General features: G+C 38.2%; 4 protein-coding genes and 1 pseudogene across 4 annotated transcripts; 3 read left to right on the top strand and 2 right to left on the bottom strand.

The window, feature by feature from the left end:
- Positions 1-1,867: 1,867 nt before the first annotated feature.
- LOC129317869 (phosphatidylinositol N-acetylglucosaminyltransferase subunit C) lies at positions 1,868-3,392 on the top strand. Its single transcript, XM_054962273.1, is given in 2 exon segments — positions 1,868-2,456; positions 2,459-3,392. Coding segments are annotated over 2 exon segments (918 nt in total). The 3' UTR covers positions 2,788-3,392.
- LOC129317870 (protein LEAD-SENSITIVE 1-like) lies at positions 1,886-6,312 on the top strand (annotated as a pseudogene).
- Positions 6,313-7,401: 1,089 nt separating this feature from the next.
- On the top strand, positions 7,402-9,264 carry LOC129317872 (40S ribosomal protein S5-like). The gene is made up of 4 exons (XM_054962276.1): positions 7,402-7,574; positions 8,273-8,544; positions 8,637-8,840; positions 9,001-9,264. Exons 1-4 carry the CDS (start codon positions 7,479-7,481, stop codon positions 9,053-9,055), a joined length of 627 nt encoding a protein of 208 aa, XP_054818251.1. The 5' UTR covers positions 7,402-7,478; the 3' UTR covers positions 9,056-9,264.
- A 774-nt stretch (positions 9,265-10,038) lies between these two features.
- LOC129317871 (NDR1/HIN1-like protein 6) lies at positions 10,039-11,261 on the bottom strand. Its single transcript, XM_054962275.1, is given in 2 exon segments — positions 10,039-10,914; positions 10,917-11,261. Coding segments are annotated over 2 exon segments (759 nt in total). The 5' UTR covers positions 11,017-11,261; the 3' UTR covers positions 10,039-10,255.
- A 1,644-nt stretch (positions 11,262-12,905) lies between these two features.
- LOC129318753 (uncharacterized protein At1g65710-like) lies at positions 12,906-15,714 on the bottom strand. The gene is made up of 2 exons (XM_054963688.1): positions 14,500-15,714; positions 12,906-14,243 (listed from the first exon to the last, which is right to left on the bottom strand). The coding sequence occupies exons 1-2, from the start codon at positions 15,565-15,567 to the stop codon at positions 13,425-13,427; spliced, it is 1,887 nt and encodes a 628-aa protein (XP_054819663.1). The 5' UTR covers positions 15,568-15,714; the 3' UTR covers positions 12,906-13,424.
- Between the last annotated feature and the right edge of the window lie 902 nt (positions 15,715-16,616).

The raw sequence follows: 16,616 nt of genomic DNA, 5'->3' as shown, positions 1-16,616 counted from the left end.
TAGTATATTTTCCTGAGAACTTAGTTTTGACTAAACTAACAATTCAACTTTACTTTTCTCATGAGAGCATATAAGGGGGATCTCTTTTCGACAGTTCAAGCTGAAGTGCATACACGAATTTTTTCATTAGCTTTACTCGTGATTTACTAATTATAATATGCAAAGATAAATAGTAAAAATTAAAAATTACACAAGTTATTAATTGCTTTGATCATGTTATAGATCGCATAAAATTAAATTAAACACAAAATAAGACAAACATATAAAAAAAAGGAACAAAACATGGAGCAAGACAAATCAATTTTTTTTTTTATAAATTAGCGCGGGATTCATAGCCAACTAGAAAAAGGAGTTTGGTAAAAAATAATTTCTCGACCAACAAGTTGGTAAAATTTAGACATTCCCGTGGCATAGAGATAAAGGAAAATGCTTTCAAAAGTCAAAACTCGAATTTTCATTCATTTTTTAAGGCGGAAATTTCTGCCACCTCAGATATCAAATACTCCGTCCGGTCCCAAATAGAATACATTTCTGACTTGGACTGTAGGCCCAAAAAATCATCCCCAGACCGAAATGAGTTTAATTTGGTAGAATATGGGCTTGATCATGGCCCAAAAGAAGGTGGTGATATAGGAATTTAGGGTTTTGTACATTGACAATCTCTCGCGAGGTTCTTGTCTGTTGGCACCTGCACTGCGGCAACTAGCTCGGCCCGCCCCTCTGTTGCTGGGGAAGAGGGGAAGTTGCTATGGCGACCGAAGTAGCTCAACCTCATAGCCATGACCTCGTTGAACCAGCCAACGATGTCAAGCTCTTCAATCGTTGGACCTTCGACGATGTTCAGGTTTTCCTTTTGTTCCTCTCAATCCCATTTCCCCTTACATGTTCAATCTAAAATTTAAGCAAAATGTGATGCAAATTGATTTTAAAGTTTTTGTAATATTATTGACATTTCTCGCGTTGATGCCAGATTTCGTCAATATATTGGTCTTGAGCTTAAATCCTTTCCTGCTGCTCATTGGTCTTGGAACTTAGAAGCTATTGACAGAAACGATCAATTACGAACCTTACTCACTCTAGGAAACACTTTTCATGATCATAAGTTGCAAGGTGTAATTGGAAGGTCATAAACTGCAAGAGTGTTGTCGTTTGTCATTCTTCTTCAGTGGCTTTGAGGAGTTGTCTGAATCGATTGGCTTACTAAGGCATCTTCTTCAAAGTATCTGGAACAAAAAGGGTATGGTATCGTCTATGCATATTTCAAATAGTTCGGTGGGAGCAGATGCCTCCGCTGAGTGTAATATAGGTCTATCTATGACTGTGCCGCCCCTCATATTTGTACTGGTTTTCGTTGCTTCAATGGATATAGAACAGTAGCCTAAAATTCCCGCATTTCCTAGTATAGAATCACCTTTTTTGGCTTCAACTATATGCTTGATAGTTTGAGTTATCTTTTGTTGCCATAATATGTGCAAAGAGTTGGACATTGATAGAGCACATCATGTGATTCATGTAGTTGACCTCAATGGGATAAGTCTTCTCGGTGTTGTTGATGACTTTGGATTTTTCTGTTGCCATTAGACCCCCCCCCCCTGATGATTCATTCTTGATCAGGCTCCCTCAACATCAATTTTTTTTAATAATTTTTATTCTTTGGTGTTTGTAGATGCCATGCCATCTTGAGATATGATGCTTGGAAAGCAAAAGAGATTGAGACTGATGTATAAGATCCACTAGTCACTGATTGTTTGAACCAAATGAAGCGCATATGTGAATCAGTTGTTTTTTTTTTAGGAGGGGTCATGAAGAACAATTAGATCTTGCTATATGTATATGCAATCATCAGGAGTCATCTGAAATAGCATGAATGATTGGCATGGATCTTAGAAGTTCTGCCAGCTCTTCTCCACCTCGTCCCAGATGGAGAAAAGTGGCGTATGGTGGTATGCAACCTGGGTATGGTGACAACTATACCGATGAATCATTTCTTGAAGGTATGGTCACAAATGCCAGTGTTGTAAAGAGGGACATGATAAAGGTGATGCTAGACTCAGTTTCCATTTCTGAATATCTGTGCATTGTTGCTCTTGTTGTCTTGGTCTGGACTTACACACTAACTTCAACTCTGGATGAAAATTCTCTGCTGTTTCTTGATGCAAGTCTTCTCGTTTCAGGATTTCTCATTCTCATATTGACTCAAGATATGCTTTCCTTCAATCTTCTCCTCCATTACTTTCTCAATATTTCCTTTTTTATAGCTGGATTATATGTTTTGGCTCCTATATACCAGACTCTAACAAGATCCATTAGTTCGGATTCTATTTGGGCAATAACCGTGTCACTGCTACTGCTTCATTTATTTCTCCATGATTATTCAGGATCCACAGTAAAAACCCCTGTTGCTACAAAGAATCCGGCCTTATCCAGTTGTATCTCTGTAAATGCTTCTGTGGTAGCCTCGTTTTTATTGCGTCCCGTCTCCCATCAAGGCTACATGTATTTGCTATCATGCTCTTCTCATTGCTAGTTTTCCTTTTTGCTCCCCTGGTTACTTACTGTATTAAAAAGTATTCCTTCCGCTTACACTTGTGTGTTTCCATAATGTTGATTGGTTTGACCTTGAGTTTTGTGTACATGCTGGATCGGTTACTTTTTGTGCTGCTGCTTAGTCTGTTAGTATTTGTCAATGTGGTCTGCCCTTACTGGCTTACAAGGCTTCAGGAATACAAGTTCGAGATCAACGGGCCTTGGGATGAGGCTAAGCTTTGTTTTGATATTACAGACTAAGATCACAGCGTATATGGGAATACTATGAGAAGTTGAGGCAACTTTATTGAATGCTAAGTGAGGTTCAGGTTTTGGTACAATTCCCTTTGCATTCCATCGGCATTGGGGCTAAGCATATTTGCTTGGGCTAGTCCAAATTAGGTGCAAGTGTTGTTGCAATCGCTGTACGATCACATCAAATCCTTGACAAATTCATCTTGTGAAATGAAACGCCTGATTGCTCTTGATTGTTCACGTAATAGTTGAGTTACTGGTGAGTTCCATTTTGAAGGCTGTCTGTTGTCTGAAATTCATGTTTGCAATCTGGATGCTGCATCCACTTCTCTGGGAAAAAAGCATGCTTCCCCAAGAAAAGAAAAAAGAAAAAGGGGTGGGGGGCGGTTGGTGTTCGTTCGTTGCATACAATGTCTGTCAGAGCTAGGAGCCAAGTAAATCGAGTGACATTTGATGGGACAAGCACCTTCTTTTGTTCGTTTCCGGGAATTACGTATTTATCATTTATTGTTTATGAACCGTTCTGAAAAAAATAAATTTTATTCTGTGGTTCAGTATATAAAGACATTCAGCTAAAGATTTTAATCAGCTACAGAGGATGTTCGGATTAATTTGGACAATGGATTCTAACTGCATGTTTTGGTTGGGGTTGGCCTAAGTAAGAACAAGATAGATTCTAAGTAAGAATAAGATTGATGTCACGCTTGGATTTTGAATTGGAAAATCAAAATAGAGTGGTCACCATAGTTGTTAAAAGGAATTTAATCTACTATAGTGTGTTTTAATTATTAATTTAGTCTCTCAAATTTAATTTTTATTAATTTAATTTTTACATTTCATAACAATAACTGATATTGTTGACCTTACTATGGATAACTAAATTATAATGTGGCAGTTTGATTAATAAAAAAGGAAGCATTCTGTCGGCATGATAAGAACGAGAAAACAGAACAAATTCAGAAATTTTAAAAGAAAACAAAAAAGAAAACCCTTCATCGCTCTACTAAGGCGCAAAAAATATTAAAAAACTGGTTTATTCTCATTTATTACATTCACACGTAATGTCATTAAACATTTGGATTTTGTAACTGTTCACTCAAGTTTATTTATTGGAAACATGCTATTTTTGTAACTGTAAGCTCAACCTTATTTATTGCACTGCACTGAGCATTCTTCATCAAGTCCTCGGCATCCGGAGCTCCCACCCCTTCATATCCTTCGGCGAACGCCAGATCTGACCTTTGGTCATCGAAGCTTCTAATTTTGTATAGCTACTCCTTTTGTTTCGCAATCTCGTCCTCCGGCATGAGTGTTCTTGCTTTATAAGCATGATTCTAATCTTCACTGAGTATTTCATCAGAAGAAACTTCTGATTCCTTCTCTGACCCACTAGACGATGCCTCCTCTGTTAGCTCTATATCTGAAAAGACGTCGTCTAACTTCATAGACTCCCTTCTTTGTAAAGTTGAAGTTCTTGGTTTTGGTTTATAGTGAAGAAACTGGGATCGTGGGAAAGGTAATTCAGGATGCAATACCCCGACGAAGATGGCGATGGAATGCATCTTCTAGTTGATTCAGAGTTTTAAAAAGTGGATCATCATAAAGATTGAATGAGTTTGCATGATTTTTCACAATTTCTTAATTGATTCTGGGATGCGACAACGTCACTGGTGAACAAGGAGGAAAAGGATTAAACTGGGTGAAAGTGTTTAGGGATAGTGTTGTCTTTTTATATCTTAAGATCAATTTAATTAATATGTCTACAACAATATTCCATTTATTTTTTCTGACCTACCAAACACACTTTAAAACTCAATTTATTTATTTATTTTATTTTTAATTTCAATTTCATTTTCATCTAGTATCAATTTTATTAAAATACTTTTAGCTAACCAAACGAGGCCTAGAAACCTCCAAAGTTAACATAGGTCAGTATGGTTCTCAGCACCAAAACCACGTTGTTTTGTTTATTGATCTGAGCCATCGGCCGTGAAATAATCTCACCCTTCCTTGCGACTGAGAGTTAGTTCCGGTTTGGTTGCTGAATTCAAGGTTTTATGAATGAGTTATGAGAATGGTGCCTAGGATTAAGAACGATGTACTGTTTCACAATTACCTAGTAACTGAACGGCTGTTATTCTTCTCTTGCTTTCATGAGACGGTGCGTTTGATGATAACCAGTGAGTACACAAACCGGATCCTTTGTTTGTTGCGCTTGTGGCACATTCGTGGAGGCGAAGTCAGAGATTGCGTTTCGTGTCCCCGTTCGGGTTCCAAGATTCCCCTCCAAGTAATTGAGCTTCATCATTAGCTTACTCTGGATTTTTGAACCATTTCTATTCTTCAGAGAAAAATCGCTGAGACGCAGACCATTCATAGTCGCTGAACCAGAAATGGGAGTGCTCTCGAACAAGATCCACTGGCAAAAACTTCATCCCGGCGATCACATTTACTCCTGGAGACAGGCTTACATCTACGCACATCACGGTCATCCCCTTTCCTTCAATTCTTTTCCTTCTTCTATACTATATACCAGTTCAATCCTTAATTTTTATAGAACTTAACAACGAGAAAATAATCCTATGAAATGAATTCCATCCTGATTATTGAGTATCCTGTGACATTTATGCCTTGTAAAATTTTGCCCTGTTCATCATATGAGGCACTGAAAATGCCACACAATGCTTGCTTTTCCTCCAAGAAACCAGGAATCTACATCGGTGACGGAATGGTGATCCACTTCACTAGAGGAGCCGGTGAAGAAATCGGCACCGGAACTGTTCTCGACCGTGTCCTCCAAACTTCAATGCCCCCCAATTCCAGTGTTCACACTGCATGTCCGAGATGCGGGGGACAAAGCAGATCTCATGGCGTCATCTCATCCTGCCTGAATTGTTTTCTCTCCGGCGGAGATCTATACCTCTTCGAGTACGGCGTTTCCCCGTGTTTTTTCTCTCCAAAGCCCGAGGAGGCACCTGCACTCTGGCCCAAGCTGATCCTCCAGAGGAGGTGCTTCACCGTGCCTTGTTCCTCCTCGAGAATGGCTTTGGAAATTATAATATATTCAATAATAATTGTGAGGACTTCGCCATTTACTGCAAGACAGGACTGCTTGTGTTCGCGAGCATCGGAGTTGGCCGCAGCGGACAAGCGGCATCGTATGTGGCTGCGGCTAGTGCGGTGGTTTCTTCGCCGCTTCGGTTCTTGACCGCTGGCTTTGGTGGCTTGGCTTTGGTTGGTTGTGGCATGTACTGTGTAAGCAGATTAGCTTCTGATATCGGAGTCCGCCGTGATGTGGCGAAAGTTCCGGTGGAAAGGCTTGTTATAGAGTCGTCGTCAGGTTTAGATGAAACGGAAAGACATTGGGGCTTCTGATATCGAATGATCGTTCGAGCTAGCAGTGGGCGCTGGGTGCTCGGTGGATGTTGTTCAGCTTAATCGGTGCTGTCATTCGCTACTGTTGCAGGTTATGTGGATGTTTCCGTCTGTAAAATGATGCGATGCAATATATGTTCCTTAGTGATCCTTACATGTTGATGGCATTTTATTTATTTATTTTGGTGACAATGACATTTTTTTGTGGGAAATGGCATTTTAATTCTAACATGATAACTAAATCGTATGAGCCTATGAGGAAAGACGTTGATGGCTCGATACTGTAAATTCTATGGTTTTTATTGATTTATTGATATTTTTCCATTTTTATATTAATTTCTTACATCTCCTAAGAATTTAGTTTTGACTAAATTAACAATTCAACTTCACCTTTCTCATGAGAGTGTATAGGGGGCCTCTCTCTTCGACAATTCAAGCTGAAGTGCATGCACGAATTTTTTTAGTTAGTTTTACGTGTGATTTACTAATGATGATAATATGTGAAGATAAATAGTAAAAATTTAAAACTACACAAGTTATTCATTGATTTGATCATGTTATAGATCACATAAAATTGAATTAAACAAAAAAAAAAAGGAACAAAACATGGAGCCAAGGCAAATCATTTTTTTTTTTGGTCAGCGCGTGGTTCATAGCCAACTAAAAAAAGGAGTATGATAAAAAAAAAAAATTCTTGACCAACAAGTTTGATAAAATTGATAAAATTTAAATATATCTATAGCATAGATTTAAAGAAAAACTAGCCATAATCTCATGCATCGCACGAGTTGGCCAATTTAGAAAATAAAATTTAAGTAATAATAATATAGTTTAAATAATTATAACTGCAATATATAACACATGGTCAAAAAGAAAATGAAGTGCTGCTTGATAAAAGTTATTGTCTCCATGGTATGTAAAAAAATGTGACACACACACACACACACACATATATATGAATTACTGTTTGGTATGTAAATTTTTTTTCCCTGAAAGCATCGCTAAACTCTCTTTCAAAAGTCAAAACTCGCTTGATTTTTTAAGGCGGAAATTTCTGCCACCTCAGATATCAAACCCTCCGTCCGGTCCCAAATAAAATAAATTTCTGACTTGGACTGTAGGCCCAAAAAATCATCCCCAGACCGAAAGAGTTTAAATGGGTAGAATATGGGCTTGATCATGGCCCAAAAGAAGGTGGCGATACGGGAATTTAGGGTTTTGTATATTGACAATCTCTTGGCGAGGTTTTTGTCAGTTGGCACCTCCACTGCGGCAACTAGCTCGGCCCGCCTCTCTGTTGCTGGGGAAGAAGGTAAGTTGCTATGGCGACCGAAGCAGCTCAACCTCATAGCCATGACCTCATTGAACCAGCCAACGATGTCAAGCTCTTCAACCGTTGGACCTTCGACGATGTTCAGGTTTTCCTTTTGTTCCTCTCAATCCCATTTTCCCTTACATGCTCAATCTAAAATTTAAGCAAAATGTGATGCAAATTGATTTTAAAGTTTTTGTATTATTATTGACATTTCTTGCGTTGATGCCAGATTTCGTCAATCTATTACAAAGGGAGATACTTTTCTGATTTTCTCATAACAACTCAGATAATGTGTCGAGAATTAATCCAAATATTTAATCTAACATGTTCGTCAGCATCTACATTTCTTGCCCTGAAACTTTCGCGGTTTTTATCCCTTTGACATCATTTATACGCATAAAAAAGACTGAAGTATGGGGAACCCCTTATTTTGATTTCCTATTATTGACATGCTTCTATAGTTCTATTTGCTTGTGATTGCGGCCTAGAGATAATTACTTCTCGATGGTCACAAACTCGGCTTTGCTAAATGATCCATACACTCTGTTGTCCTGTGGCCCACTTCTGCTATTCTTGGTTTGCTTGCATCCTCACATTACATAATGATGGCTTTTTCGATTTGCTTTACATGCGATGGCTTCCAAGATTTTGTTCTTTCTTGAATGACTTAAATTATAACAATTTACTTCTTGTTAAGAGTGAAGGCGTGTGGTTTTGTCCTTGCGATAACAATATATGTTGTTCTGTATTAGTAATTAATGCTTCCAAGGGTTACTAATTATATAGGCAATATGACTGTAGGTGAATGACATATCCCTGGCAGATTACATTGGTGTGGCTCCTGCCAAGCACGCGACCTATGTGCCTCACACCGCAGGGAGATATTCGGTCAAGCGTTTCAGGAAAGCACAATGCCCTATTGTGGAGAGGCTCACCAACTCTCTTATGATGCATGGACGTAACAATGGGAAAAAACTCATGGCAGTGAGGATCGTAAAGCATGCCATGGAAATTATCCACTTGCTCACTGATCAAAATCCAATCCAAGTTATTGTCGATGCTGTGATCAACAGGTATAAAAATAAGAAACAGATATACAAGTGGCCGTCCCCTATTAATTGTTTGTCTTGTATCTAATTCCATGCTACCTCCTCTTTTTCACCAGTGGACCAAGGGAAGACGCCACACGAATTGGGTCTGCTGGTGTTGTCCGACGTCAGGCAGTGGATATTTCTCCCCTGCGTCGTGTGAATCAGGCTATCTATCTCCTCACTACAGGTGCTCGTGAGGCTGCGTTTAGGAACATCAAGACAATTGCAGAATGCTTGGCTGATGAACTTATCAATGCTGCAAAGGGATCATCAAACAGGTATTCAAAAGTCTTCAGCTATATTTTTAACTCTGATGGAAATCAATTATTATGTTTCTGTGGCACTTCTCTAATCTCTTAAAGATGGTTGCTTTCTTGTTTCACTTTGTATGTCACCGTCTGTTCTTCTTTTGCTGATTCTTTTTCTTGGTTTTTTAAGCTATGCCATTAAGAAGAAGGACGAGATTGAGAGAGTTGCCAAGGCTAACCGTTGAGGAATGACAAGAGGCACATGGATAAAAGTTTTGGTTGAGTTGGTTTTGTTTCACACCCTTCCGTGGCTTTTGTGTTTCTACTGGACCTAAATTAAAGATATGATTGATGATTGCTAGCTTGTTTCATTTCTTGAATATTGGATAGTTTTGATTTTATGGACAGATCTTGTTTGTCGAAAGAAGCCCTTAAAAAAGACCCTTCAATATCATTAGCTGTAAAATACTATGAGTCAGTTTGGGTGCTCATCAATCAATATTATGAGCTCGAGAAAGCTGACTTATCATCTCCTTGAGTCTCGACTCTTGAGTTCTTGAGCAGCTAAGATGAATGGATACAAAGAACAATGAAGCATGTTAAATGAAATGTTCATTTCTTTTATGTCTGAGAAGAAAATAATGATTTGTTCTTATGAACGTCTTTGTAAGGCTAACTATGGGGGATGGTCGAACGAAAGAAAATGCCAAGGATTTAAAAAATAAATAAATTTAAACTATTTTTTCAAAATTATTTAAACATCTTCAGCGATCAAAATTAACTTCAAAAAATATTATTTAAGTATGATCATGTTTTGTTAACTATTTTTTTTATAATCAGTTTTTACCAATTGAAATTTGACCACATTCTACATATTTAGAATGCAAGTGACACGATATAACACGACTGAAACGTGGATGGACGTCTTAAAATTATGCCACCCACTTTTCCCCTACCTTTCTACAAATTTATTTGAATGCATAGAAATTTAAACAATTTGCAATATATTTTTGCAAATAATTTTTCTTAGTCATAGTGAACCTCATTTAGTGGGATAGAATTTGTTATTGTTGTTACAATGTAATAAATGTATTGTTTTTTGAATAAGAATGTTATAAATATATAAATTGATTAGAAAATTATTTCTTCATCTCTAAAATTCCTGCAGTTTCTAGATTTTAAATAAACAATTAACCATAAAAATACTTAAAAAATAGTTAAATAGGTATAATTCTTTTAATAATCTTATACTATATATAATGTAAAAGAGAGGTCTCTGGAAATTGTAATCTAAGAACGGGAGTGGCATCTCAAGTATGGATGGAGAGGAAAAACCCAATCTAATCCTCCATCTCTTATTGAAACATGTACAAATCCAATAGGAAAAAAATAATGATGATGATACTAGTATAACCAGAAAAGGCCTTATTCTGTTAAGAATGAATTCACAGCCTAAGCCTGAACTTACAGCTGCTACTAACAATCTTAATCTCATTATTACTTTCCAAGCTATCCACCACAAGCCTGCACCTGACCCTGAACTTTACTTTGAACAGTTTCAATTTCCCAAGCTTCACCCTCACGGGTTGCTTTGCCTTAAGATTCAGAGGAATATTCCCTGTCTGCTGCAGCTGCTCCTGAATCACAGTTTGCAACCCAGTTGCATTCTGTATTTGCCCAGAAAGAGGCAAATGAAGCACTGTAGTGTTCTTATGACCCTGATAGAACTTAGGCAAAGACCCTTCACATAATTTTGTGTCCATGTACCAAGCACTCACATGGCTGCCTCCTTCATAGTGTATTCCAATCTTCTTGTTTGGGTTTCTAGCTGTGACTGTCACGTTGAAAGTTGCAGCCAGATTGTTGTCTTCTGAAAGACTGAACTGGGTTACTCTAAGTCCGTCTATTGAGTATTTGGGAAGCTTCGGCCTGAAAACAAGGAACAGAATTCCTATGGTTATGCCTATTGCTACTATTAGTATCAGCAGAAGGCTTATGGTCCAGCACAGAAACTTGCAGCAGCAGCTTCTTGATCTTCTCTTCTTCGGAGGTGGTTGGGGATGCTCCACCACCTGCACGGCTCGTTCCTTCACCGGCACGCGGTATCGGACTTTGACGTGTCTCTTGGGAAAAGTGGTGCGGAGGGTGTGTGTGGTGATGCCTCTACATCTTGGACTGGGTGAATTCTCTGTTGATGATCAGCCATGTTGGTTCAGGAAATCTCAGAAACTGAAGGTTTCTATTTCTTCTGTTATTTCTTCTATACTTGTGTATATATATATGGATATGGTAGATGTTGATTGATGATACAGGTTTAGGTTTGCAAGAAGGGTTTGAATATAAGAATATTCATAAGGCGCTTGCTCTTATTGACTGTGCATGGCCTGAACCCTGAAGGAAAATATCTAGGCTTGGTTTTCCATCTGAGCTAAAGACTTCTCAGTCACGTGTACCAGAAATTCAGCAATAAATGGCGTCCAGAAATGGCTGCCGTTTGCTTTAGGAATTTCAAACTTTGTATAATTTTGGCCAATAAACGATTTTTTCTTGCTTTTCAAAATATCTAGTATTGCTGCATCTGACCTAAAGAGCTTCACTTTATTTTGGTTTCTAGACCTTTTTAATTACTGTATTCAAAGTTCAAACACTCCAGAATATTATAAACTAGTAGAGAAAAGAAAACTTTGACGCATGCACTTCTGTGGATATCATGGTGTCTTGTACCCATAGGTAAAATAGTCTGAACACACTTGTCAAAGCTTTCAAAGCATGTTTACCTAAAAAATAGCATTAAAAAGTAAAGAAGATATGAAAGTACTTTCCACATTAATCATAATTAATTTGTCAGAGAAATGAGCGTGTTTGATTTACTCCGATTTTAGAGATGGAAGCTACTTGACCATGCCTATGGCTATATATAAACCTCAAGCAAATATATAGATACATGTCAGTCTTTCTTTTTTCTTTTTTGCTTTTTAATGATGGGAAGATGAATCCCCAAATAAGAAGTTGCCACTTTCTGCTTTAAAGGCGTCTTAGAAAAGGCTATAGAACTTTCCTTTCTTGCGTAATATATATATATATATATATATATGTTGAGAAGACCAGGTCATAAACAATATAAAACACAATCTGCACACAACAAACAGCGTACGCGTCTTGTCTAAGGTCTCAAATCTTGACTTTTTGGCTGACAACATCACTGACCTCAGGGCATCTATCATCTTCGTGTGTGTGTATAATAGAGAAACTTTCTGGTTTGGTTCTGTTGTGGGGGAGGAAGTTAGATGTTTGATGTTCAAGTGGCCATTGATGAGGTCACAAGTGGAATAAGTTGGATCCATCAAACAAAAACGTCATATGAGGTTTCCTGTGGTAGTTGTTGTTTGTTTAAACTTGAATGCTTCTGAGAATCAATGTATGGTTCCCCTGTTTTAAGAGTCAACCAAACCTGGCTGCACCAGAAAAAGGTTAAAATCACAATAAATACAAGAAATTTAAAATTCAAATACATACCCTGGTTACAATTACAAAGACAGGAGAAAACTGTATGCCATGTATTTTCAAGCTTTCATAATCCGTACAAGAGAAACCCCAAATTTTAGATGTTTTTATCAACATTAAAGTAATAATTAACGATGAAAAAGACAACGTTTGTATCTATTTCTTTTCTTAAACAATTATTGAGAATAAAATCACATTAGATTAGACGAAAATTATGATAAGCAAAGGTCAATCAAAAAAGTAATAAGTAAAATCTCCGGATAGAAAACTTATTTACTAGTAATTAAAGTTTGATGATGGATTGAAGTTGGCCTGAAGGCATTTTAGTCACTTCACATGTGATAGAAATGTCATTTAGGTCCTTCTTGAGACTTGTCAATAGATAATAGCTTTGCAGATTCATATAACTTAAAGTTTCCTATCGAAGACTTATTTATAATTTTTTTAAAATTAAAATAAACACAATCTTTATCTATAGGAACAATTCTCCTTGCGTAGTAAGAAATCCATTCCAATAATTAACATACCTCATGAAAGGATAAAATTTGACAACCAAATTTGAAAATCTTTTTTATTAGAGGTGATTATGACTTGGATATTAATAGTATCATATTATAGTATTGAAGCGAGTATTATAGTGTCAACTCTATATGAAAGGTTACATGCAAGGTAAAAGTCTTCTACAAGTATGGCCAGACCAAGTCTTTTACAGATTCCCAATTACTGGTTAAAAGTCTTCCACATACTCTGAGGGCCTCGGCCCAAATTCAAACATATAATATAGCCCAATATGTTGACATCATCAACCATGCATCTAGCAGCAGGCAATGGAAACACCATGAGGATTTTTGTTTTTCTTTCAGGTCAATCATCTGTTGGATCATCTAAGAGGCATTTTGGTACATTGAAATCCCTGAGAAGGCCATTGCTCTACCTAAATAAGGACTAAAAATTGAAGTTAATGACTATTGGACAACAAATGATGAGGATGGCCAGAATTTGATGAAAATAGTTGCAATTAAGCAACTTTGAATAGAGGAAACGTCAGGCAGACTTAAGTACTCAGGTACGAAGAATGATGTTGGTGAGAATCCATGTATCACAGATATTTTACGTGGATTCAGCTGTTGTTACAACAATGGGTATCGCGTGAACATCTTTAATGTCACTAAACCTCCCACTTCTTATCCTCTGAAAGTCGAATTCTCTTCTTTTGCTTGGGTTCCAAGAATCAGTTGGATTCCCAGAATTTGGTTTCACTGAAGAAGAAGAAGAAGAAGAAGAAGAAAACCCCACATGCCTTTGTCCACTTACAGTGAAGTTGTTGCATGCAGAAGATTCTTGGCCCTCCATATCAATTACCCCACCAAGGAGTGAACCATCTCTGCTTACTGTCACGTACTTGTGTAAACTAGGCTCCATGACATCATCAATGACATTTACCTCGGATTCTACAAAAGGGTGTTCCTTGATACTAGAATCTGGCACCCTCTTCGCATAGTGATTGGCAGAGAGATTCGATCTTGTACTGGAGTTGAGATCAGCCACAGCTTCAAGAATGGAGCAAACTTTGGCGACACAAGCGGGAAGAGTAACAGAAGGTGTAATATTATTATTGTTCATTTGATGGAAGTTTTGGATGTCTTCAAGTAGTAGCGAGGTGTAAGATTGTGCCGGAATCGCTACGGTTTCAGGATTGAGGAGGAGGTAGTCTAGGTCTCGTGATCTCCTAGACGATCTGCTTCTTGTTAACGTTGATGCCTGGGGCTTAAAGTTATCGAGCCCTGAAGGTGGTATTATTGTTGTCTTCAGATTAACATTCTCAGTCATTGAAGACTGTCCTTTGACCTCTTCTTCCTCTTGTTGCTCCTTCGTCTTCATGCTGCTTCTTCTGCTTTCAGTGTTGCTGTTCGTATCAGCTTTTATTCTCTGCAGTAGGCATTGGCAATAGACTATCAAATCATCAAATTAATTGGATAAACCAGAATCTTATTGGAGTTTTCTCCAAAGTGACTTTTGACAACAACACATTTTCACATTAACAGTAAGTTAAAAGAATTACGAACATGAAATTCAAATGTCACATCGTCAAAGAAGGGACTGTAATAAGAGACCTTAATTCATTCACCCAAACAGAAAATGCCACTATTTCCTGCGGAGAAATGTAAAAGCAAGTTGTCATTACCTGATTAGCGTGTGATTCAATTTCCCTTTTGGGTCTACTTTGGAACCTGCTGCTATTGTTGTTGACAGATTGTGTATAAGCAAGAGAATTAACATCAATCTCACTGAGTGGGTTTCTTCTGTGAGGAGATTGCTCTGCTTTCCTTGAAGAATTACGACTCATTGATGGTTGCTGCTGCTGATTCTCACTGAGCAATGTTACTTTATTACCATTTGCTCTTGAAGGAGACTGAGAACGAGGTGAAGCAGAACCAACATTTCTCTTCGCTATGACCCTCACCGTGGCTCCATCACCATTGTAACTCTTATCCATAGACAAGGATGAAACAGTAGCAGGAACAGAGAACATTTTTCCAGGCCTAGTTGTTGTGTTGTTTGTGAGGTTGCAGGTTGTAGTGTCTGACGATCTTTTGCTTGGAGATCTGCTACATCTTCTCTCTCTGCTGCTTGATCGTTGTTGCTGGTCTCTTTCTCTGCTCGGGGTTCTTCTCCTTCTCTCCGACGAGGGCACGGGGGATCTCCGACGGTTCCGGTGCTGCCGGAGACGGGGTTGGTTCTCTCCGGCCAACCCACCATCGTCCTCACAAAATAAATCATTATTGCCAATGGCAATGGTGGTAGTATCATTCTCACAGTGGTCAAAATCTTGGCTTCTCTTTGAACCAGAGTGTTTCCTTCCTCTACCACGTTCACCAGAAGAAACAACTTTCCCGGAAGAGTTTCGGCTCAGTCTTCCACACTCTAAGAGAATCTCATCTACTTTTGCTTCTGCTGCTACATAATTGGTCATAGGAATTGAAGAAACCCCATCAGAGCACGCGTGTTTGGAAATTTTCTCTCTATCACTAGCACCACCATCATTGCTCTTCCTGTGCTTGATGATAAAGACTTCTTTTTTCACTTGGCTTTGTTCATCTTTTTGCTTGTTCTCCTTTTGGCTCACTAGCCGCTCAGATTCCACTTTGGAATTGAAGACAGTCACAGTTTGGGGTTGAAGTTGAGGTGTGGAAGTAGAAACTGACTTAGCTGCAGAAGAAGACATTTTCTTCTTACTCATACACGTACCCATGGAATTTCTGGTTTGACCTTAACCAAAGGAGCGAAAGAAAGACAAGGGAATGAAAGAGAAAGAAAGGAGTAGCAAGTACCACGAGGGGATAAACCGGTCCGGATGGTTGGGTATTAGACTATTGGGGGGTCGTCAGATTTGAATGGAAACGTTGCCCAAGAAACATTTGTTTTTTTCATTTAGTGAGAGAGAGAGAGAGAGAGAGAGGAATTCAAATTTTGGCAGTACACAAGCGGGCTTGCCATATTCTCTTTCTATAACACGGACCCGTTGGAGTTGTGAAGGGTGGGTTGGTTTCTGACACCACCAACATCAATGTCATCAACATCTTTCAAAAAAATGAATTCTTTCTTTCTTTTTTCTTTTTTTAAACATGGGGATTTATTGGTATCACAAGCAGGATTGTGCAGGGAATGGAATTTTCGTAATGCAAGTCTTCACGGACAATGTGACAGTCATTAACCTCCAGGTCAAAAAAAGAGTCACTAATCTGATTGCTAGATTACTAGATGTGATTCAGTTCATTACCCTTTCACAGACATCATTGACCAAGTTATAATGCTTTTGTACAGAGAATAAAATGTTTGCCTGAACTTGAGGTACAGGAAGGCTAGCTATGTGCCCATTTTTTTGGTCACACAGGCACATGAATGTTTGAAGTGGATCCACCAACGGCTATCTTCACGTGATCTGGATCTTTGTCAGATTACGAGAATTTAGCAACCAATCTGAATGTTTCAAACCAACTCGGTCTCGTACGTTTAGATACGTAGAGAGATTTACCATCATATGACTTGAGAACCTTCACTTTCTCACGATAACGACACAGTACAAAGAAGAGCCAACTAGAATAATCTACAGAAATGTACAGAACTCAAATTCTCAATCGTCCAATAAACTTGAGATTCGTAATAAATAATAGCTTATCACACTACACATAAATAAGGAACAGAGGACGTTAAGAGTTCAATCTCATTAAAGCAAAACCTTATCCAGCTGCCATGCTAAAGCCAGAGGCAATATTTTGATACCATACAATTCATTCAGTA

The sequence above is a fragment of the Prosopis cineraria genome, unplaced genomic scaffold (assembly GCF_029017545.1).
Source record: "Prosopis cineraria cultivar Desert tree isolate PC_DT_omini unplaced genomic scaffold, ASM2901754v1 PC8, whole genome shotgun sequence".
NCBI lineage: Eukaryota > Viridiplantae > Streptophyta > Magnoliopsida > Fabales > Fabaceae > Prosopis > Prosopis cineraria.
This window is presented reverse-complemented; position numbering and strand designations above follow the sequence as displayed.

Bases quoted from the DNA above. Each gene is read 5' to 3' on its own strand.
- LOC129317872 (XM_054962276.1), top strand. From the start codon at position 7,479: ATGGCGACCGAAGCAGCTCAACCTCATAGCCATGACCTCATTGAACCA. The intron at 7,575-8,272 runs GTTTTCCTTTTG...ATATGACTGTAG, and splicing joins GGACCTTCGACGATGTTCAG to GTGAATGACATATCCCTGGC. The intron at 8,545-8,636 runs GTATAAAAATAA...CTTTTTCACCAG, and splicing joins GTCGATGCTGTGATCAACAG to TGGACCAAGGGAAGACGCCA.
- LOC129318753 (XM_054963688.1), bottom strand. From the start codon at position 15,567: ATGGGTACGTGTATGAGTAAGAAGAAAATGTCTTCTTCTGCAGCTAAG. The intron at 14,244-14,499 runs GTAATGACAACT...TGCCTACTGCAG, and splicing joins TTGAATCACACGCTAATCAG to AGAATAAAAGCTGATACGAA.